Source organism: Oncorhynchus kisutch, linkage group LG13, assembly GCF_002021735.2.
Source record: "Oncorhynchus kisutch isolate 150728-3 linkage group LG13, Okis_V2, whole genome shotgun sequence".
NCBI classification, from domain to species: domain Eukaryota; kingdom Metazoa; phylum Chordata; class Actinopteri; order Salmoniformes; family Salmonidae; genus Oncorhynchus; species Oncorhynchus kisutch.
The window spans coordinates 71,984,259-72,006,813 of NC_034186.2; the positions used below are offsets into that span (position 1 = coordinate 71,984,259).

At 53.7% G+C, this 22,555-nt stretch overlaps 1 protein-coding gene across 2 annotated transcripts in view; it reads right to left on the reverse strand.

The window, feature by feature from the left end:
* Positions 1 to 1,701: 1,701 nt before the first annotated feature.
* Positions 1,702 to 22,555, reverse strand: part of LOC109877720 (protein capicua homolog) — a 36,029-nt gene continuing 15,175 nt past the window's right edge. The window contains exons 14-20 of one of the 2 annotated variants that reach the window (XM_031787159.1): positions 10,176 to 10,718; positions 9,753 to 10,081; positions 9,409 to 9,566; positions 9,112 to 9,263; positions 8,820 to 8,954; positions 5,468 to 5,632; positions 1,702 to 3,963 (exon numbers count right to left, since the gene is read on the reverse strand). In XM_031787159.1, coding sequence (XP_031643019.1) covers positions 3,695 to 3,963; positions 5,468 to 5,632; positions 8,820 to 8,954; positions 9,112 to 9,263; positions 9,409 to 9,566; positions 9,753 to 10,081; positions 10,176 to 10,718 — 1,751 coding nt within the window. In that variant the 3' untranslated portion in view covers positions 1,702 to 3,694. Of the gene's footprint in view, positions 3,964 to 5,467; positions 5,633 to 8,819; positions 8,955 to 9,111; positions 9,264 to 9,408; positions 9,567 to 9,752; positions 10,085 to 10,175; positions 10,719 to 22,555 lie in introns of both variants that reach the window. The other variant, XM_031787158.1, reaches the window with a different exon arrangement.

The following is a 22,555-nucleotide window of genomic DNA, read 5'->3' on the forward strand; positions in this document are numbered from 1 at the left end:
GTGTTAATGTTGTAAATGACTATTGTAGCTGGAAACGGCTGATTTTTAATGGAATATCTTGAGATCCATTATCAGCAACCATCACTCCTGTGTTCCAATTGCACGTTGCGTTAGTGTTGTTTTTAAAGGCTAATTGATCATTAGAAAATCCTTTTGCAATTATGTTAGCACAGCTGAAAACTGTTGTTCTAATTAAAGAAGCAATACAACTGGCCATCTTTAGACTAGTTGTGTATCTCTAGCATCAACATTTGTGGGTTCGATTACAGGCTCAAAATGGCTGGAAACAAATAACTTTCTTCTGAAACTCGTCAGTCTGTTCTTGTTCTGAGAAATGAAGGCTATTCCATGCGAGAAATTGCCAAGAAACTGAAGATCTCGTACAACGCTGTGAACTACTTCAGTCACAGAACAGTGCAAACTGGCCCTAACCAGAATAGAAAAAGGAGTGGGAGGCCCCGGTGCACAACTAAGCAAGAGGACAAGTACATTAGAGGTTCTAGTTTGACTCTGGGATACTGGCTTTCTAGGCAGAGTTCCTCTGTCCAGTGTCTGTGTTCTTTTGCCCATCGTAATCTTACATTTTTATTGGCCAGTCTGAGATATGGCTTTTTCTTTGCAACTCTGCCTAGAAGGCAATCAGCCCGGAGTCGCCTCTCCACTGTTGACGTTGAGACTGGTGTTTTGCGGGTACTATTTAATGAAGCTGCCAGTTGAGGCCTTGTGAGGCGTCCGTTTCTCAAACTAGACACTCTAATGTACTTGTCCTCTTGCTCAGTTGTGCACCGGGGCCTCCCACTCCCCTTTCTATTCTGGTTAGGGCCAGTATGCGCTGTTCTGTGAAGGGAGTAGTACACAGCGATGTATGCGATCTTCAGTTTCTTGGCAATTTCTCGCATGGAATAGCCTTCATTTCTCAGAACAAGAATAGACTGATGAGTTTTAGAAGAAAGTTTTTTTTGTTTCTGGCCATTTTTCTGAATGACCCCAAACGTTTGAGTAATCGTGTATATACTGAACAAAAATATAAACGCAATGTAACAATTTCAACAATTTTACTGAGTTGCAGTTCATATGAAGAAATAAATCCATTAGGCCCTAATCTATGGATTTCACATGACTTGTCTAGGGAGCAGCCATGGTAAGACATCGGCCCACCCACTGGGGAGCCATCCCCAGCCAATGAGAATGTATTTTTCCACATAAAAGGGCTTTATTACCGACAGAAATACTTTTTACTTCAGCTATCCGGGTGGCTGGTCTCAGACGATCCCGCAGGTGGAGAAGGCGGATCTTGAGGTCCTGGGCTGGCATGGTTACACGTAGTCTGTGGTTGTGAGGCCGGTTAGACATGCTGCCAAATTCTCTAAAACAACGTTGGAGGTGGCTTATGGTAGAGAAATGAACATTCAATTCTCAGGCAACTGCTCTGGTGGACATTCGTGCCGTCAGCATGCCAATTGCGCTCTCCCTCAATTTGAGACATCTGTGGCATTGTGTTGTGTGACAAAACTGCACATTTTAGAGTGGCCTTTTATTGTCCCCAGCACAAGGTGCAACTGTGTAATATTTATGCTGTTTCATCAGCTTCTTGATGTGCCACACCTGTCAGGTGGATGGATTATCTTGGCAAAGGAGAAATTCTCACAAACAGGGACGTAAAACAAATTTGTGCACAAAATTAGAGAAATAAGCTTTTGGAACATTTCTGGGATATTTTATTTCTGTTCATGAAACATGGGACCAACACTTTACATGTTGTGTTTATATTTTTGTTCAGTATAGTTGGACAATAATAACTCATCAATAACTGGTGGTTCAGCTGTGTGTACATTAAAAACTAGTGAAAAATATGTTAACTTGAACATTTATTTGTATACTGAAAGATAGATGTACATTTATGAATAATTTAAGTTTCTTGCAAACTGTATCTCAGTAAAACGAGTAAAACCTTAATAATTTGTCAATTTTTGGAGTTTGACCTTGTGTAATGTCGTCTTTAAAAGTCGATACATGTCAGTTACACATTGTTCCTTAATATTATAGCGAGTCACCTGACTACAGTAAATAATATGTACAACCACCAGGTCTTGCACAAAGAACCAATATTATACCCTACCACTCTATATACTGCCCTGCCCCCTCCAGGCTTACCTCCTCCCACCCCAAAAAAAGATCTAGAGAGAACAGTAAGGAAGGATGAACAGAAGGAAAAGAGGGAGGAAGGAGGCGGCTATAGAATCAAACCTTACTAGCAGGGGAGTGAGAGAGAGCGGTTTTCAGGGTTGTCCAAAAACATACTTATTACACTTAAATGAATACAAATGTCAACCCTCTTTTTGTTATCCCTCATTGAAATTAATAAAAATATTTGTCACCCCAGGTCCTTGCTGGGGCAAAGTGAGGGTGTTGAAAGGGAAGACAAAAGAGAGGGAAAGAGGCACAGGTGAGGACCATCTCTCTCAAACATCCCATCCCCCCTCAAATATGCAAACCGGTTGCTAGAGCTAATCATATGACATTGCTACCAGCCCGTAGCAAAGATCAGGTCCACCAAAACAATGAGAGGAGTAATATTAGTAACAGTAATACAATAATAACATAATGAACTGCAAAGTTACATGTGTTTGATAAAAAAAAAAAAAGTTTGATGTCTTAAAAAAGAAAGAAAGTTAGATAATAAAACTGCTTGGCATTAGAAGTAAAAGGCCTGTCAGCCTGACGTCCTCTGGGTTCTCAACTGAAGTCTACAAATATATAAAACATGGTTGAAGTGACAGTGAGAAATGTAAAGCCATGATGTGCCCATTGACTCCTTCTCCCCACATGGCGAGCGAATCAGACAAGCAGGAACGCTTGGTGCACGCTTTACTGGCATCTTCTGTAGCCAATCATGGCAAGTGAGGGCGAGGTCCTAAACTCTCTCCTGTCCCCCTCACAGACCTGTCCTGCTTTTATGGATCAAAGTAGAGAAAAATCTAACGAAACAAGGATCCTTCTGATCCCTCACCAGGGTAGTGCGGGCTCTCCATCCAATGGCATCATCTCAAGCCAGTGGGGACCCAGCCCCCTAATGTCCAGCAGAAACAAATTAGCCAATGGGAGACTTGAGCCAGACCCTCCTTCAGCAGCCAATTAACTGATCTTGCTTCCCAAGCCCTCCATTTTTAAAAACAAGCCAGTCCTGTTAGAGTGAAATAAATGACCTCAAACAGTCCCAGTAAATGATATGCTATTCAGTCTGAAAGATGGGCCCTGCTCCAAGGCAAAGGGAAACAGCTGGAGAGTTGTTATTGTATAGTCTATAGTCCACTGGCATCAATGGAAGCTTACAGGGATAATATTCATATTACTAACAAAGTGCTAATTCAAGTGTGAGTATTGGAGTTTGGGGTTCATCAGCCATGTGTGTGTGTGTCACTGGCATTTTAAATGTCATTTTTTGGAGAGGGGGAATTACTTTTATTTTTTTTAATCCCCTTTTAAGTTTTAAACAATTCCACCTCAGACACATTTTGCAAACACACATCCTCTTGGTCTCTTCCACTTGCTCTTTCTGACCTGGCTCTCTGGAGAAAGAGAGACCGGTCCAGATACGCACACAGACAGAGGGGTGTAGCTTCAACAAAATTAAGAGGCGGGATTTGGGGAACTGGTCCATCGCTGATTGGTCAATCCAGCCTGTCGGCATCCTTCATCTAGAAGACTCCTGCGAATCCCTCGGCTCTTCTGGACTACCCTCCCTCTCTCGATCTGCCTCCTCTCCCAATGGCTCCGCCCCTCCTCCTGTCCCTTCCCCTGATTGGGCGCCAGACGGTCCGGGGAGCGAGGAGGCCTCGTTGGTCTCAGAGGGGACGGCAGTCTGCATGATCTTCTGTCGGACCTCCCTGATCTTCAGCTGCAGACACACCTTGGTGGGGAAGATGTCTGCGTAGCGTGCCTGGAAGGCTGCCGTGGCCTGGGCTGGAGAGCGGACAGGAGAAGGGGGAAGACAGAGGTAGTGTTGATTGACGAGGAATGTAGAAAAAAAACTATTTTGCTGGGTCTGGAGGACTGTGTACACTGTAAATGAGAGTGAGAGTAGGGCCTATGTACAATACAAGTCAAAAGTTTGGACACCTACTCATTACAGGGTTTTTCTTTATTTTGACTATTTTCTACATTGTAGAGTAGTGAAGACATCAAACCTATGAAATAACACATATGGAATTATGTAGTTACCAAAAATGTGTAGGGGTGGTATATAGAAGATAGCCCTATTTGGTAAAAATCCAAGTCCATATTATAGCAAGAACAGCTCAAATAAGCAAAGAGAAACGACAGTCCATCATTACTTAAGACATGAAGGTCAGTCAATCCGGAAAATTTCAAAAACGTTGAAAGTTACTTCCAGTGCAGTCGCAAACCATCAAGTGCTATGATGAAACTGGCTCTCATGAGGACCGCCACAGGAAAGGAAGACCCAGAGTTACCTCTGCTGCAGAGGATAACTTCATTAGAGTTACCAGCCTCAGAAATTGCAGCCCAAATAAATGCTTCAGAGTGGAAGTAAAGGACACATCTCAACCTCAACCTTTCAGACGAGACAGCGGGAATCAGGCCTTAATGGTCGAGTTGCTGCAGAGAATCCACTACTAAAGGACACCAATAAGAAGAAGAGACTTGCTTGAGCCAAGAAACACGAGCAATGGACATTAGACCGGTGGAAATCTGTCCTTTGGTCTGATGAGTCTAAATTTGAGATTTTTGGTTCCAACCACCGTGACTTTGTGAGACGCAGAGTAGGTGAACGGATGATCTCCGCATGTGTGGTTCCCACCATGAAGCATGGAGGAGGAGGTGTGATGGTGCTTTGCTGGTGATACTGTCTAATTTATTTAGAATTCAAGGCACACTAAACCAGCATGGCTACCACAGCATTCTGCAGCGATAAGCCATCCAATCTGGTTTGCACTTAGTGGGACTATCATTTGTTTTTCAACAGGACAATGACCCAACACACCTCCAGGCTGTGTAAGGGCTATTTGACCAAGGAGGAGAGTGATGGAGTGCTGCATCAGGTGACTTGACCTCCACAATCACCGACCTCAACCCAATTGAGATGGTCTGGGATGAATTGGACCGCAGAGTGAAGGAAAAGCAGCCAACAAGTGCTCAGCATGTGGGAACTCCTTCAAGACTGTTGGAAAAGCATTCCAGGTGAAGCTGGTTGAGAGAATGCCAAGAGTGCGCAAAGCTTTCATCAAGGCAAAGGGTGGCTACTTTGAAGAATCTATTTTGATTTGTTTAACAATTTTTTGGTTACTACACGATTCCATAGTTTTGATGTCGTCACTATTCATCTACAATGTAGAAAATTGTAAAAACAAAGAAAAACCCTTGAATGAGTAGGTGTGTCCAAACTTTCAACAGGTACTGTATATAAAAAGCTATATGCAAGTGTGTGTGTGTGTGTGTCTGTACTGACCTGACGGGAAGAAGCCATGCTCCTGGAAGAGCTGCATGACGAGGGCTCGTCTCTGGTCCAGGGTACGTCTCAGAGAGGAATAGGGCACCTTGTCAAACTCCAGCTCCCCCAGGATGTCCTCTCCATCAGCACCTGTCCCTGGAGGGGGACACACAGACGGGGGGGCTGACAGACACACACTCTGGTTAGTCTTTTATATAAAACATTTGTGTAAACATGAAACATATTTTAGGATTTGTAAGAGCAGTTTATTATACAGCGCATTTGGAAAGTTCAGACCCCTTGACTTTTTCCAGTTTTGTTACATTACAGCCTTATTCTAAAATCATCAATTTACACACAATACCCCATAACGCCAAAGCAAAAACAGATTTTTAGAAATGTTTGCCAATTTAAATATCACAAAAGTATTCAGACACTTTACTCAGCACTTTGTTGAAACACCTTTAGCAGCGATTACAGCCTCGAGTCTTCTTGGGTATGACGCTACAAGCTTGGCACACCTGTATTTGTGTAGTTTTTCCTATTCCTCTCAAGCTCTGTCAGGTTGGATGGGGAGCGTCGCTGCACAGCTATTTTCGGGTCTCTCCAGAGATGTTCGATCAGGTTCAAGTCCGGGCTCTGACGGGGCCACTCAAGGACATTCAGACTTGTCCTGAAGCCACTCCTGCGTTGTCGTCTTGGCTGTGTGCTTCGTGTTGTTGTCCTGTTGGAAGGTGAACCTTCGCCCCAGGCTGAGGTCCTGAGCGCTCTGGAGCAGGTTTTCATCAAGGATCTCTGTTCTTTTATTTTATTTATTTAAGCTTTATATAACCAGGAAGCGTCCTGGCCAAGATAAGCAGCACCAAGTCATTACAAAAATTACAGACAAACATGAAAAACTACAAGTAATCTAGTAAAAACCATAGAATTCACAAGAGTACAACAAAATCAAAAACATTGACAGGTCAGGGAATCAGTCTCAAGATCATTCATCAGTGATTTAAAAATACCAATCGGGACAAGTTCTTCCAGTTTATAAGTATTTTGTAAGGCGTTCCAAGACGATGACGCAGAGAACATAAAAGCCCTTTTACCAAATTCAGTTCGGACATTTGGAACAGTTAGCAGGATAAAGTCTAGCGAACAAAGAGAGTACCCACCACATTTCTGAACAATAAAAATGCACAAATAAAAAAGGTAGTAAACCCAAAATGGCTTTGTAAATAAAAGTATACCAGTGCCTGAGCCTACGAGTGACTAGAGAAGGCCAGCCAACCCTGGTATACAAAGTGCAGGGGTGCGTAAGGGTTTGGCAGTTTAAAATAAATCTCAAAGTCCCATGGCAAAGGGTGTCAGTCAATCTCAAATACTGAGCGGAACCATTCGTATATAAAATAACCCCATAGTCTAGTAAAGGCATAAATGTAGCTGATACTAGCCTCCTTCTGGCCTCAAAAGAAAAACAGGCCTTATTCCTAAAATAAAGTCCCCAATTTCAGCTTCATTTTTTTGTAAGTGGTTGAATACGCAATTTAAAAGAGGCCGTCATCAATTAAAATTCCAAGATATTTATATGAGGTTAGAACCTCAATCTCCTTGCCCTGACAGGTAGTAATAGGTGAAAGGTTCAGAGGTCTATTTCTTGCTTTAGAAAACACCATTAGTTTTGTTTTGTCAGTATTGAGGATACGCTTCAATTGACACAAGGTATGTTGAACAGTATAAAAAGCAGTTTGCAAGTTCTGGAAAGCTTTTGTAAGAGACGAGGCACAACAGTAAATAACAGTATCATCAGCATAAAAATGAATTTGCGCATTGGACGTTTGTCTAAATCATTTATATAAATAGTGAATAAGAGAGGACCAAGTACAGAGCCTTGGGGCACACCATTCAAGACAGACAATTTAACAGACATAAGCCCATCAAATTGAGTGCACGGAGTTCTATCAGACAGATAGTTAGCAAACCATGCAACTGCATGCTCTGAAAGACCTACACTCGACAATCTCTGCCTTAGTATAGCATGATCAACTGTATCAAAAGCCTTAGAGAGATCAATAAAAAGTGAGACAGTGCTATTTTTTGTCAAGGGCTTTAGTGATACAATTTAAAACCTTCATGGCTGCTGTAATTGTGCTATGCTTCTTCCTGAAGCCCGATTGGTACATTGATAAAATAGAGTTAGTAAATAAAAACTTTTAGCTGTTCACTCACAAGGGTTTCAAGTATTTTCAGATTGGCCTATAATTAAAAGATTTGGATCTCCCCCTTTTAAAAGTGGTAGGACAAATGCTGATTTATCTGGGCATTTAAGATTTGGGCGAGTTAATCAACTGGGTAAGATTCATAAAATTACAAAACATCTTTGCCTCGATCCTGACTAGTCTCCCAGCCCCTGCCGCTAAAAACATCCCCACAGCTTGACGTTGCCACCACTGCGCTTCACCGTAGGGATGGTGCCAGGTTTCCTCCAGATGTGACGCTTGGCATTCAGGCCAAAGAGTTCAATCTTGATTTTATCAGACCAGAGAATCTTGCTTGTCATTGAGAATATTTAGCTGCTTTTTGGCAAACTCCAAGCGGGCTGTCATGTGCCTTTTACTGAGGAGCGGATTCTGTCTGGCCACTCTACCATAAAAGGCCTGATTGGTGGAGTGCTGCAGAGATAGACCCTTCCAGAAGGACAACTGCCATCTCCATAGAGGAACGCTGGAGCTCTGTCAGAGTGACCATCGGGTTCTTGGTCACCTCCCTGACCAAGGCCCTTCTCCCCTGATTTCTCAGTTTGGCCGGGCGGTCTTGGTGGTTCCAAACTTCTTCCATTTATGAATGATGGAGGCCACTGTGTTCTTGAGGACCTTCAATGCTGCAGAAATATTTTGCTACCCTTCCCCAGATCTGTGCCTCGACACAATCCTGTCTCTGATCTCTAAGGACAATTCCTTCGACCTCATGGCTTGGTTTTTGCTCTGACATACACTGTCAACTGTGGGACTTATATAGATAGGTGTGTGCCTTTCCAAATCATGTCCAATCAATTTAAATTTACCACAGGTGAACTCAAAAGTAGTTGTTGAAACATCTCAAGGATGATCAATGGAAACAGGATGCACCCGAGCAAAATTTTTAGTATCAAAGCAAAGGGTCTGAATACTTATATACATTTTAAAAAATCTGAAAACATGTTTTCACTTTGTCATTCTGAGGTATTGTGTGGAGAGTGCTGAAAAAAAACATATTTCAAACATTTTAGAATAAAGCTGTAACTTAACAAAATGTGGAAAAAGTCAAGGGGTCAGAATACTCTCCGAAGGCACTGTACATGAATAAACCTTACAATGAGGGTGTGAGCGTGTCTGTGCGTTTCTACCTGGTCGGTCGAAGGTGAAGACGTCTCCCTCACACTTGGCGGCGCTCTTGGGTGTGCTGGGCTCCGAGCTGCAGCTGGAGCGCCTTCTGCTCCTCCTCTTCGGAGACACAGGGTCCTCTGTGGACGAGTCCAGGTCTGGACAAAAGAGGGGATGAGAAAGACAGACGATTCGCAGATCCCTCTACTTCAGTGGCGCACACAGTAGCAACATGTTTTGCAACAGAAAATGTCGATCTCAGTTGTCTGTCTCCCTCTTTCCTTCAGTCCTCTCTACCTCCTCTCTCTCTCTTACCTGTGGAGTTCTTCCTCTTGCGGCGGTAGCTGCCCAGAATGGCGCGGGGGGAGGTGGCCAGGCTCTGCAGGGTGGGGGAGGGCAGCACCTCCTCTGGCCTGAACTCTGGTAGCTGAGCAAAACGCTCCTCAAAATACACCTCCGACAACACCCTGGGAGAAAGAGGGGGATGAAGGGAGAGAAACACATGAGTAAGGTACCTGAACCCTTTGAAGTGTCAGGATGACTCAGGGATACTCACTAACAAACATATTTTATAAATTGATAGATGGCGTGTCTATACTCAGGGTAACTCACTTGTCCACAGAGTCAAAGGTCCTTTTGAGTGGCGGGGGGCGGGCCTTCACCTTCTTGGGAGGAGGGGCGTCTTTGTCGCTCTGGGGAGGTGGCAGGGCAGGGTCTGTACCCAAGGGAGGGGGCAGGGGTGAGGAGGGGACGGAGTCCTTCCACCCGGACTGTATGGGGCAGAGAGGAGAACAAGTTTAATAATACAGTATGCTGGGAGGGTTTCATTTTGGGACACAGGGTGTAAAATCAGAAATGTATGTTATATTCTATGAATGTGATCTAATTTGCATTCCCTGATTATTGAGAAGAAAAACCAAAACAATCCATCAGGTCTATCTCTCCGGCTCGCTCACCTCGTTGCTGGCCTCTGTGCTACATGTGTCAGTGTTGTCCCCAGGGTCGTGTCCCTCAGGGGGTCTGTCAGAGGGGGGCTCCTCAGCAGTGTGTGTGTGTTGGGAGGGGGACGTCGACTCCACAGGACGCTCCAGCTCAAAGGAAAAACGACTGTTGGCCCCATGGTTCTCTCTTTCTTTCTCCCTTTCCCTCTCTCGGTTCTTCTCCCTCTCCTTTCCTCGGCCTCCTCCCTCGTAGCTGCCCACCGGGATGTTGGCAACTGTGGCTTTGATTTTCTGAGGGGTTCTCACCGGGATCTGGGGAAGTTTGGGGGTACCTGGTGCGCTGCCTGCTGAAATATGTATATTATAAGTTCTCATATACTTGCATTTGTTAAGCATTAGATCTTTGTTCGAAAAACAAGGAGGGCACCTTAGACTTACTGGAAGTGTGAGAGGGCAGGGGGGGGCTACAGGGCCGCAGTGACAATGAGGAGCCACTTGGGGGCGCCACTAAGCTGCTGCTTTTAATGAAGGTCTGGGCTTCCCTCCCCGTCTGTCTGTCCGCCTGTGTGAGGGTTGGCCTGTCCGTCTGTCCGTACGCCTGTAGCTCAGGCTGCGTCTCCGCTTGTCTGTCTGCCGCTTTCTCTGACTGAGAGTGAGACATTCTGTCCGTGGGTCTCTCCCCCACATGCCTGTCTGTTTGTCTGTCCGACTGGAGCTGGGTGTGTGTGTGAGTGTGTGTGGTGGGGGTGGCGGGGGCGAATGTGTATTTGGGCAGGATGTGGGTGGACAGACTGGAGGAGCTGGAGACTGTGTACACCATGCTGGGTGGCCCGGTAGCCATGGAGACCACCCCAGTTGCCATGGTGACGCTGGAAGGGGGGTAGATGGCAGTGATTATCTGTCCTCCTGTAGCAGAGGCTGGGCCAGAGGGGAGGGAGGGGCAGGTAGGGGACTGGACTGGGGCCTGAAGGGGAGGCTGACCTGGAGAGAGAGAGAGAGAAAGAGTTAACACCCTTCAAAGGCCAGAGTGTACGGCCAGAGTGTACGGCCAGAGTGTACGGCCAGAGTGTACGCCCAGAGTGTACGGCCAGAGAGTACGGCCAGAGAGTACGGCCAGAGAGTACGGCCAGAGAGTACGGCCAGAGAGTACGGCCAGAGTGTACGGCCAGAGTGTACGGCCAGAGTGTACGGCCAGAGTGTACGGCCAGAGTGTACGGCCAGAGTGTACGGCCAGAGTGTACGGCCAGAGTGTACGGCCAGCCAGAGTGTACGGCCAGAGAGTACGGCCAGAGAGTACGGCCAGAGAGTACGGCCAGAGAGTACGGCCAGAGAGTACGGCCAGAGAGTACGGCCAGAGAGTACGGCCAGAGAGTACGGCCAGAGAGTACGGCCAGAGAGTACGGCCAGAGAGTACGGCCAGTGACGGCCAGAGAGTACGGCCAGTGACGGCCAGAGAGTACGGCCAGTGACGGCCAGAGAGTACGGCCAGAGTGTACGGCCAGAGTGTACGGCCAGAGTGTACGGCCAGAGTGTACGGCCAGAGTGTACGGCCAGAGTGTACGGCCAGAGTGTACGGCCAGTGACAGCCAGAGAGTACGGCCAGTGACAGCCAGAGTGTACGGCCAGAGTGTACGGCCAGAGTGTACGGCCAGAGTGTACGGCCAGAGTGTACGGCCAGAGTGTACGGCCAGAGTGTACGGCCAGAGAGTACGCCCAGAGTGTACGGCCAGTGACAGCCAGAGTGTACGGCCAGAGAGTACGGCCAGAGAGTACGGCCAGAGAGTACGGCCAGAGAGTACGGCCAGAGAGTACGGCCAGAGAGTACGGCCAGAGAGTACGGCCAGGGTGTACGGCCAGGGTGTACGGCCAGGGTGTACGGCCAGGGTGTACGGCCAGAGTGTACGGCCAGAGTGTACGGCCAGAGTGTACGGCCAGAGAGTACGGCCAGAGAGTACGGCCAGAGAGTACGGCCAGAGAGTACGGCCAGAGAGTACGGCCAGAGAGTACGGCCAGAGAGTACGGCCAGAGAGTACGGCCAGAGAGTACGGCCAGAGAGTACGGCCAGAGTGTACGGCCAGAGTGTACGGCCAGAGTGTACGGCCAGAGTGTACGGCCAGTGACAGCCAGAGAGTTCGGCCAGTGTACGGCCAGAGTGTACGGCCAGAGTGTACGGCCAGAGTGTACGGCCAGAGTGTACGGCCAGAGTGTACGGCCAGAGTGTACGGCCAGAGTGTACGGCCAGAGTGTACGGCCAGAGTGTACGGCCAGAGTGTACGGCCAGAGTGTACGGCCAGAGAGTACGGCCAGAGTGTACGGCCAGTGACAGCCAGAGTGTACGGCCAGTGACAGCCAGAGAGTACGGCCAGTGACAGCCAGAGTGTACGGCCAGAGTGTACAGCCAGTGACAGCCAGAGTACGGCCAGTGACAGCCAGAGTGTACAGCCAGTGACAGCCAGAGAGTACGGCCAGTGACAGCCAGAGTGTACAGCCAGAGTGTACGGCCAGTGACAGCCAGAGAGTACGGCCAGAGTGTATGGCCAGTGACAGCCAGAGTGTACGGCCAGTGACAGCCAGAGTGTACGGCCAGTGACAGCCAGAGAGTACAGCCAGAGTGTACAGCCAGAGTGTACAGCCAGTGACAGCCAGGGTGTACAGCCAGTGACAGCCAGGGTGTACAGCCAGAGTGTACAGCCAGAGTGTACGGCCAGTGACATCCAGAGTGTACAGCCAGAGTGTACGGCCAGAGTGTACGGCCAGTGACAGCCAGAGTGTACGGCCAGTGACAGCCAGAGTGTACCGCCAGTGTACACGGCCAGAGTGTACGGCCAGAGTGTACGGCCAGAGTGTACGGCCAGTGACAGCCAGAGTGTACAGCCAGGGTGTACGGCCAGGGTGTACGGCCAGTGACGGCCAGGGTGTACGGCCAGAGTGTACGGCCAGTGACAGCCAGAGTGTACGGCCAGAGTGTACGGCCAGCGTGTACGGCCAGCGTGTACGGCCAGCGTGTACGGCCAGCGTGTACGGCCAGCGTGTACGGCCAGCGTGTACGGCCAGCGTGTACGGCCAGCGTGTACGGCCAGCGTGTATGGCCAGCGTGTACGGCCAGCGAGTACGGCCAGTGACAGCCAGAGAGTGCGGCCAGTGACAGCCAGAGAGTACGGCCAGAGTGTACGGCCAGAGTGTACGGCCAGAGTGTACGGCCAGTGACAGCCAGAGTGTACGGCCAGTGACAGCCAGAGTGTACGGCCAGTGACAGCCAGAGTGTACGGCCAGTGACAGCCAGAGTGTACGGCCAGAGTGTACGGCCAGAGTGTACGGCCAGAGTGTACGGCCAGAGTGTACGGCCAGAGTGTACGGCCAGAGTGTACGGCCAGAGTGTACGGCCAGAGTGTACGGCCAGTGACAGCCAGAGAGTACGGCCAGAGAGTACGGCCAGAGAGTACGGCCAGAGAGTACGGCCAGAGAGTACGGCCAGAGAGTACGGCCAGAGAGTACGGCCAGAGAGTACGGCCAGTGACGGCCAGAGAGTACGGCCAGTGACGGCCAGAGAGTACGGCCAGAGTGTACGGCCAGAGTGTACGGCCAGAGTGTACGGCCAGAGTGTACGGCCAGTGACAGCCAGAGAGTACGGCCAGTGACAGCCAGAGTGTACGGCCAGAGTGTACGGCCAGAGTGTACCGGCCAGAGTGTACGGCCAGAGAGTACGGCCAGAGAGTACGGCCAGAGAGTACGGCCAGAGAGTACGGCCAGAGAGTACGGCCAGAGAGTACGGCCAGTGACGGCCAGAGAGTACGGCCAGTGACGGCCAGAGAGTACGGCCAGAGTGTACGGCCAGAGTGTACGGCCAGAGTGTACGGCCAGAGTGTACGGCCAGTGACAGCCAGAGAGTACGGCCAGTGACAGCCAGAGTGTACGGCCAGAGTGTACGGCCAGAGTGTACCGGCCAGAGTGTACGGCCAGAGTGTACGGCCAGAGAGTACGCCCAGAGTGTACGGCCAGTGACGGCCAGAGTGTACGGCCAGAGAGTACGGCCAGAGAGTACGGCCAGAGAGTACGGCCAGAGAGTACGGCCAGAGAGTACGGCCAGAGTGTACGGCCAGGGTGTACGGCCAGGGTGTACGGCCAGGGTGTACGGCCAGGGTGTACGGCCAGGGTGTACGGCCAGAGTGTACGGCCAGAGTGTACGGCCAGAGTGTACGGCCAGAGTGTACGGCCAGTGACGGCCAGAGTGTACGGCCAGAGTGTACGGCCAGAGTGTACGGCCAGAGAGTACGGCCAGAGAGTACGGCCAGAGAGTACGGCCAGAGAGTACGGCCAGAGAGTACGGCCAGAGAGTACGGCCAGAGTGTACGGCCAGAGTGTACGGCCAGAGTGTACGGCCAGAGTGTACGGCCAGAGTGTACGGCCAGAGTGTACGGCCAGAGTGTACGGCCAGAGTGTACGGCCAGAGTGTACGGCCAGAGTGTACGGCCAGTGACAGCCAGAGAGTTCGGCCAGTGTACGGCCAGAGTGTACGGCCAGAGTGTACGGCCAGAGTGTACGGCCAGAGTGTACGGCCAGAGTGTACGGCCAGAGTGTACGGCCAGAGTGTACGGCCAGAGTGTACGGCCAGAGTGTACGGCCAGAGAGTACGGCCAGTGACAGCCAGAGTGTACGGCCAGTGACAGCCAGAGAGTACGGCCAGTGACAGCCAGAGTGTACGGCCAGAGTGTACAGCCAGTGACAGCCAGAGTACGGCCAGTGACAGCCAGAGTGTACAGCCAGTGACAGCCAGAGAGTACGGCCAGTGACAGCCAGAGTGTACAGCCAGAGTGTACGGCCAGTGACAGCCAGAGAGTACGGCCAGAGTGTATGGCCAGTGACAGCCAGAGTGTACGGCCAGTGACAGCCAGAGTGTACGGCCAGTGACAGCCAGAGAGTACAGCCAGAGTGTACAGCCAGAGTGTACAGCCAGTGACAGCCAGGGTGTACAGCCAGTGACAGCCAGGGTGTACAGCCAGAGTGTACAGCCAGAGTGTACGGCCAGTGACATCCAGAGTGTACAGCCAGAGTGTACGGCCAGAGTGTACGGCCAGTGACAGCCAGAGTGTACGGCCAGTGACAGCCAGAGTGTACCGCCAGTGTACACGGCCAGAGTGTACGGCCAGAGTGTACGGCCAGAGTGTACGGCCAGTGACAGCCAGAGTGTACAGCCAGGGTGTACAGCCAGGGTGTACAGCCAGGGTGTACGGCCAGGGTGTACGGCCAGTGACGGCCAGAGTGTACGGCCAGAGTGTACGGCCAGTGACAGCCAGAGTGTACGGCCAGCGTGTACGGCCAGCGTGTACGGCCAGCGTGTACGGCCAGCGTGTACGGCCAGCGTGTACGGCCAGCGTGTACGGCCAGCGAGTACGGCCAGTGACAGCCAGAGAGTGCGGCCAGTGACAGCCAGAGAGTACGGCCAGAGTGTACGGCCAGAGTGTACGGCCAGAGTGTACGGCCAGAGTGTACGGCCAGAGTGTACGGCCAGTGACAGCCAGAGTGTACGGCCGGACAGCCAGAGTGTACGGCCAGTGACAGCCAGAGTGTACGGCCAGTGACAGCCAGAGTGTACGGCCAGTGACAGCCAGAGTGTACGGCCAGTGACAGCCAGAGTGTACGGCCAGTGACAGCCAGAGTGTACGGCCAGTGACAGCCAGAGTGTACGGCCAGTGACAGCCAGAGTGTACGGCCAGTGACAGCCAGAGTGTACGGCCAGTGACAGCCAGAGTGTACGGCCAGTGACAGCCAGAGAGTACGGCCAGTGACAGCCAGAGAGTACGGCCAGTGACAGCCAGAGAGTACGGCCAGTGACAGCCAGAGAGTACGGCCAGTGACAGCCAGAGAGTACGGCCAGAGAGTACAGCCAGAGTGTCCGGCCAGTGACAGCCAGAGTGTACGGCCAGTGACAGCCAGAGTGTCCGGCCAGTGACAGCCAGAGTGTCCGGCCAGAGACAGCCAGAGTGTCCGGCCAGTGACAGCCAGAGTGTCCGGCCAGAGTGTACGGCCAGTGACAGCCAGAGTGTACGGCCAGAGTGTCCGGCCAGTGACAGCCAGAGTGTCCGGCCAGAGTGTATAGCCAGAGTGTACAGCCAGTGACAGCTAGGGTGTACAGCCAGAGTGTACGGCCAGTGACAGCCAGAGTGTACGGCCAGTGACAGCCAGAGTGTACAGCCAGTGACAGCAAGAGTGTAAAGCCAGAGTGTACGGCCAGTGACAGCCAGGGTGTACGGCCAGGGTGTACGGCCAGGGTGTACGGCCAGGGTGTACGGCCAGGGTGTACGGCCAGGGTGTACGGCCAGGGTGTACGGCCAGGGTGTACGGCCAGGGTGTACGGCCAGGGTGTACGGCCAGAGTGTACGGCCAGAGTGTACGGCCAGAGAGTACGGCCAGTGACAGCCAGAGTGTACGGCCAGTGACAGCCAGAGAGTACGGCCAGTGACAGCCAGAGTGTACGGCCAGAGTGTACAGCCAGTGACAGCCAGAGTACGGCCAGTGACAGCCAGAGTGTACAGCCAGTGACAGCCAGAGAGTACGGCCAGTGACAGCCAGAGTGTACAGCCAGAGTGTACGGCCAGTGACAGCCAGAGAGTACGGCCAGAGTGTATGGCCAGTGACAGCCAGAGTGTACGGCCAGTGACAGCCAGAGTGTACGGCCAGTGACAGCCAGAGAGTACAGCCAGAGTGTACAGCCAGTGACAGCCAGGGTGTACAGCCAGTGACAGCCAGGGTGTACAGCCAGAGTGTACAGCCAGAGTGTACGGCCAGTGACATCCAGAGTGTACAGCCAGAGTGTACGGCCAGAGTGTACGGCCAGTGACAGCCAGAGTGTACCGCCAGTGTACACGGCCAGAGTGTACGGCCAGAGTGTACGGCCAGAGTGTACGGCCAGAGTGTACGGCCAGTGACAGCCAGAGTGTACAGCCAGGGTGTACAGCCAGGGTGTACAGCCAGGGTGTACGGCCAGTGACGGCCAGAGTGTACGGCCAGAGTGTACGGCCAGTGACAGCCAGAGTGTACGGCCAGAGTGTACGGCCAGCGTGTACGGCCAGCGTGTACGGCCAGCGTGTACGGCCAGCGTGTACGGCCAGCGTGTACGGCCAGCGAGTACGGCCAGCGAGTACGGCCAGTGACAGCCAGAGAGTGCGGCCAGTGACAGCCAGAGAGTACGGCCAGAGTGTACGGCCAGAGTGTACGGCCAGAGTGTACGGCCAGAGTGTACGGCCAGTGACAGCCAGAGTGTACGGCCAGTGACAGCCAGAGTGTACGGCCAGTGACAGCCAGAGTGTACGGCCAGTGACAGCCAGAGTGTACGGCCAGTGACAGCCAGAGTGTACGGCCAGTGACAGCCAGAGAGTACGGCCAGTGACAGCCAGAGAGTACGGCCAGTGACAGCCAGAGAGTACGGCCAGTGACAGCCAGAGTACGGCCAGTGACAGCCAGAGAGTACGGCCAGTGACAGCCAGAGAGTACGGCCAGAGAGTACAGCCAGAGTGTCCGGCCAGTGACAGCCAGAGTGTACGGCCAGTGACAGCCAGAGTGTCCGGCCAGTGACAGCCAGAGTGTCCGGCCAGTGACAGCCAGAGTGTCCGGCCAGTGACAGCCAGAGTGTCCGGCCAGAGTGTACGGCCAGTGACAGCCAGAGTGTACGGCCAGAGTGTCCGGCCAGTGACAGCCAGAGTGTCCGGCCAGAGTGTATAGCCAGAGTGTACAGCCAGTGACAGCTAGGGTGTACAGCCAGAGTGTACGGCCAGTGACAGCCAGAGTGTACGGCCAGTGACAGCCAGAGTGTACAGCCAGTGACAGCAAGAGTGTAAAGCCAGAGTGTACGGCCAGTGACAGCCAGAGTGTACAGCCAGGGTGTACGGCCAGGGTGTACGGCCAGGGTGTACGGCCAGGGTGTACGGCCAGGGTGTACGGCCAGGGTGTACGGCCAGGGTGTACGGCCAGGGTGTACGGCCAGGGTGTACGGCCAGGGTGTACGGCCAGGGTGTACGGCCAGGGTGTACGGCCAGGGTGTACGGCCAGGGTGTACGGCCAGCGTGTACGGCCAGCGTGTACAGCCAGAGTGTACAGCCAGCGTGTACAGCCAGAGTGTACAGCCAGAGTGTACAGCCAGCATGTACGGCCAGTGACAGCCAGAGTGTACGGCCAGTGACAGCCAGAGAGTACGGCCAGAGTGTACGGCCAGAGTGTACGGCCAGAGTGTACGGCCAGTGACAGCCAGAGTGTACGGCCAGTGACAGCCAGAGTGTACGGCCAGTGACAGCCAGAGTGTACGGCCAGTGACAGCCAGAGAGTACGGCCAGTGACAGCCAGAGAGTACGGCCAGTGACAGCCAGAGAGTACGGCCAGTGACAGCCAGAGAGTACGGCCAGTGACAGCCAGAGAGTACGGCCAGTGACAGCCAGAGAGTACGGCCAGTGACAGCCAGAGAGTACGGCCAGTGACAGCCAGAGAGTACGGCCAGTGACAGCCAGAGAGTACGGCCAGTGACAGCCAGAGAGTACGGCCAGTGACAGCCAGAGAGTACGGCCAGAGAGTACGGCCAGAGTGTGCGGCCAGTGACAGCCAGAGTGTACGGCCAGTGACAGCCAGAGTGTACGGCCAGTGACAGCCAGAGTGTACGGCCAGTGACAGCCAGGGTGTACAGCCAGAGTGTACAGCCAGAGTGTACGGCCAGAGTGTACAGCCAGAGTGTACGGCCAGAGTGTACGGCCAGTGACAGCCAGAGTGTACGGCCAGTGACAGCCAGAGTGTACAGCCAGAGTGTACAGCCAGAGTGTACGGCCAGTGACAGCCAGAGTGTACGGCCAGAGTGTACGGCCAGAGTGTACGGCCAGAGTGTACGGCCAGAGTGTACGGCCAGAGTGTACGGCCAGAGTGTACGGCCAGAGTGTACGGCCAGAGTGTACGGCCAGAGTGTACGGCCAGAGTGTACGGCCAGAGTGTACGGCCAGAGTGTACGGCCAGAGAGTACGGCCAGAGAGTACGGCCAGAGAGTACGGCCAGAGTGTGCGGCCAGTGACAGCCAGAGTGTACGGCCAGTGACAGCCAGAGTGTACGGCCAGTGACAGCCAGAGTGTACGGCCAGTGACAGCCAGGGTGTACAGCCAGAGTGTACAGCCAGAGTGTACGGCCAGAGTGTACAGCCAGAGTGTACGGCCAGAGTGTACGGCCAGTGACAGCCAGAGTGTACGGCCAGTGACAGCCAGAGTGTACAGCCAGAGTGTACAGCCAGAGTGTACGGCCAGTGACAGCCAGAGTGTACAGCCAGAGTGTACGGCCAGTGACAGCCAGAGTGTACAGCCAGGGTGTACGGCCAGGGTGTACGGCCAGGGTGTACGGCCAGGGTGTACGGCCAGGGTGTACGGCCAGGGTGTACGGCCAGTGACAGCCAGAGTGTACGGCCAGTGACAGCCAGAGTGTACGGCCAGTGACAGCCAGAGAGTACGGCCAGTGACAGCCAGAGAGTACGGCCAGTGACAGCCAGAGAGTACGGCCAGTGACAGCCAGAGAGTACGGCCAGTGACAGCCAGAGTGTACGGCCAGAGTGTACGGCCAGAGTGTACGGCCAGAGTGTACGGCCAGAGTGTACGGCCAGAGTGTACGGCCAGAGTGTACGGCCAGTGACAGCCAGAGTGTACGGCCAGTGACAGCCAGAGAGTACGGCCAGTGACAGCCAGAGAGTACGGCCAGTGACAGCCAGAGAGTACGGCCAGTGACAGCCAGAGAGTACGGCCAGTGACAGCCAGAGAGTACGGCCAGTGACAGCCAGAGAGTACGGCCAGTGACAGCCAGAGAGTACGGCCAGAGTGTACGGCCAGTGACAGCCAGGGTGTACGGCCAGAGTGTACGGCCAGAGTGTACGGCCAGTGACGGCCAGAGTGTACGGCCAGAGAGTGCGGCCAGAGAGTGCGGCCAGAGTGTGCGGCCAGAGTGTGCGGCCAGAGTGTGCGGCCAGAGTGTGCGGCCAGAGTGTGCGGCCAGAGTGTGCGGCCAGAGTGTGCGGCCAGAGTGTGCGGCCAGAGTGTGCGGCCAGAGAGTACGGCCAGAGAGTACGGCCAGAGTACGGCCAGAGGTACGGCCAGAGTGTACGGCCAGAGTGTACGGCCAGAGTGTACGGCCAGAGTGTACGGCCAGAGTGTACGGCCAGAGTGTACGGCCAGAGTGTACGGCCAGAGTGTACGGCCAGAGTGGACGGCCAGAGTGGACGGCCAGAGTGGACGGCCAGAGTGGACGGCCAGAGAGTACGGCCAGAGTGTACGGCCAGAGAGTACGGCCAGAGAGTACGGCCAGAGAGTACGGCCAGAGTGTGCGGCCAGTGACAGCCAGAGTGTACGGCCAGTGACAGCCAGAGTGTACGGCCAGTGACAGCCAGAGTGTACGGCCAGTGACAGCCAGAGTGTACAGCCAGAGTGTACAGCCAGAGTGTACAGCCAGAGTGTACAGCCAGAGTGTACAGCCAGAGTGTACGGCCAGTGACAGCCAGAGTGTACGGCCAGTGACAGCCAGAGTGTACGGCCAGTGACAGCCAGAGTGTACGGCCAGTGACAGCCAGAGTGTACGGCCAGTGACAGCCAGAGTGTACGGCCAGTGACAGCCAGAGTGTACGGCCAGTGACAGCCAGAGTGTACAGCCAGAGTGTACGGCCAGAGTGTACGGCCAGTGACAGCCAGAGTGTACGGCCAGTGACAGCCAGAGTGTACGGCCAGGGTGTACGGCCAGGGTGTACGGCCAGGGTGTACGGCCAGGGTGTACGGCCAGGGTGTACGGCCAGGGTGTACGGCCAGGGTGTACGGCCAGGGTGTACGGCCAGGGTGTACGGCCAGGGTGTACGGCCAGTGACAGCCAGGGTGTACGGCCAGTGACAGCCAGAGTGTACGGCCAGTGACAGCCAGAGTGTGCGGCCAGTGACAGCCAGAGAGTACAGCCAGAGAGTACGGCCAGAGTGTACGGCCAGTGACAGCCAGAGTGTACGGCCAGTGACAGCCAGAGTGTACGGCCAGTGACAGCCAGAGAGTACGGCCAGTGACAGCCAGAGAGTACGGCCAGTGACAGCCAGAGAGTACGGCCAGTGACAGCCAGAGAGTACGGCCAGTGACAGCCAGAGAGTACGGCCAGTGACAGCCAGAGAGTACGGCCAGTGACAGCCAGAGAGTACGGCCAGTGACAGCCAGAGAGTACGGCCAGAGTGTACGGCCAGAGTGTACGGCCAGAGTGTACGGCCAGAGTGTACGGCCAGTGACAGCCAGAGTGTACGGCCAGAGTGTGCGGCCAGAGTGTGCGGCCAGTGACAGCCAGAGAGTACGGCCAGAGAGTACGGCCAGAGTGTACGGCCAGAGTGTACGGCCAGAGTGTACGGCCAGAGTGTACGGCCAGAGTGTACGGCCAGAGTGTACGGCCAGAGTGTACGGCCAGAGTGTACGGCCAGAGTGTACGGCCAGAGTGTACGGCCAGAGTGTACGGCCAGAGTGTACGGCCAGAGTGTACGGCCAGAGTGTACGGCCAGAGTGTACGGCCAGAGAGTACGGCCAGAGAGTACGGCCAGAGTGTGCGGCCAGTGACAGCCAGAGTGTACGGCCAGTGACAGCCAGAGTGTACGGCCAGTGACAGCCAGAGTGTACGGCCAGTGACAGCCAGAGTGTACAGCCAGAGTGTACAGCCAGAGTGTACAGCCAGAGTGTACAGCCAGAGTGTACAGCCAGAGTGTACAGCCAGAGTGTACGGCCAGTGACAGCCAGAGTGTACGGCCAGTGACAGCCAGAGTGTACAGCCAGAGTGTACAGCCAGAGTGTACGGCCAGTGACAGCCAGAGTGTACAGCCAGAGTGTACGGCCAGTGACAGCCAGAGTGTACAGCCAGGGTGTACGGCCAGGGTGTACGGCCAGGGTGTACGGCCAGTGACAGCCAGGGTGTACGGCCAGTGACAGCCAGAGTGTACGGCCAGTGTACGGCCAGGGTGTACGGCCAGGGTGTACGGCCAGGGTGTACGGCCAGGGTGTACGGCCAGGGTGTACGGCCAGGGTGTACGGCCAGGGTGTACGGCCAGTGACAGCCAGAGTGTACGGCCAGAGTGTACGGCCAGCGTGTACGGCCAGCGTGTACAGCCAGTGAGTACGGCCAGCGACAGCCAGAGTGTACGGCCAGCGACAGCCAGAGTGTACGGCCAGCGACAGCCAGAGTGTACGGCCAGCGACAGCCAGAGTGTACGGCCAGCGACAGCCAGAGTGTACGGCCAGCGACAGCCAGAGTGTACGGCCAGCGACAGCCAGAGTGTACGGCCAGCGACAGCCAGAGTGTACGGCCAGCGACAGCCAGAGTGTACGGCCAGCGACAGCCAGAGTGTACGGCCAGCGACAGCCAGAGTGTACGGCCAGCGACAGCCAGAGTGTACAGCCAGGGTGTACAGCCAGGGTGTACAGCCAGGGTGTACAGCCAGGGTGTACAGCCAGGGTGTACAGCCAGAGTGTACAGCCAGAGTGTACAGCCAGAGTGTACAGCCAGAGTGTACAGCCAGAGTGTACAGCCAGAGTGTACAGCCAGAGTGTACGGCCAGTGACAGCCAGAGTGTACGGCCAGTGACAGCCAGAGTGTACGGCCAGTGACAGCCAGAGTGTACAGCCAGAGTGTACGGCCAGAGTGTACGGCCAGTGACAGCCAGAGTGTACGGCCAGTGACAGCCAGAGTGTACGGCCAGGGTGTACGGCCAGGGTGTACGGCCAGGGTGTACGGCCAGGGTGTACGGCCAGTGACAGCCAGAGTGTACGGCCAGTGACAGCCAGAGTGTACGGCCAGTG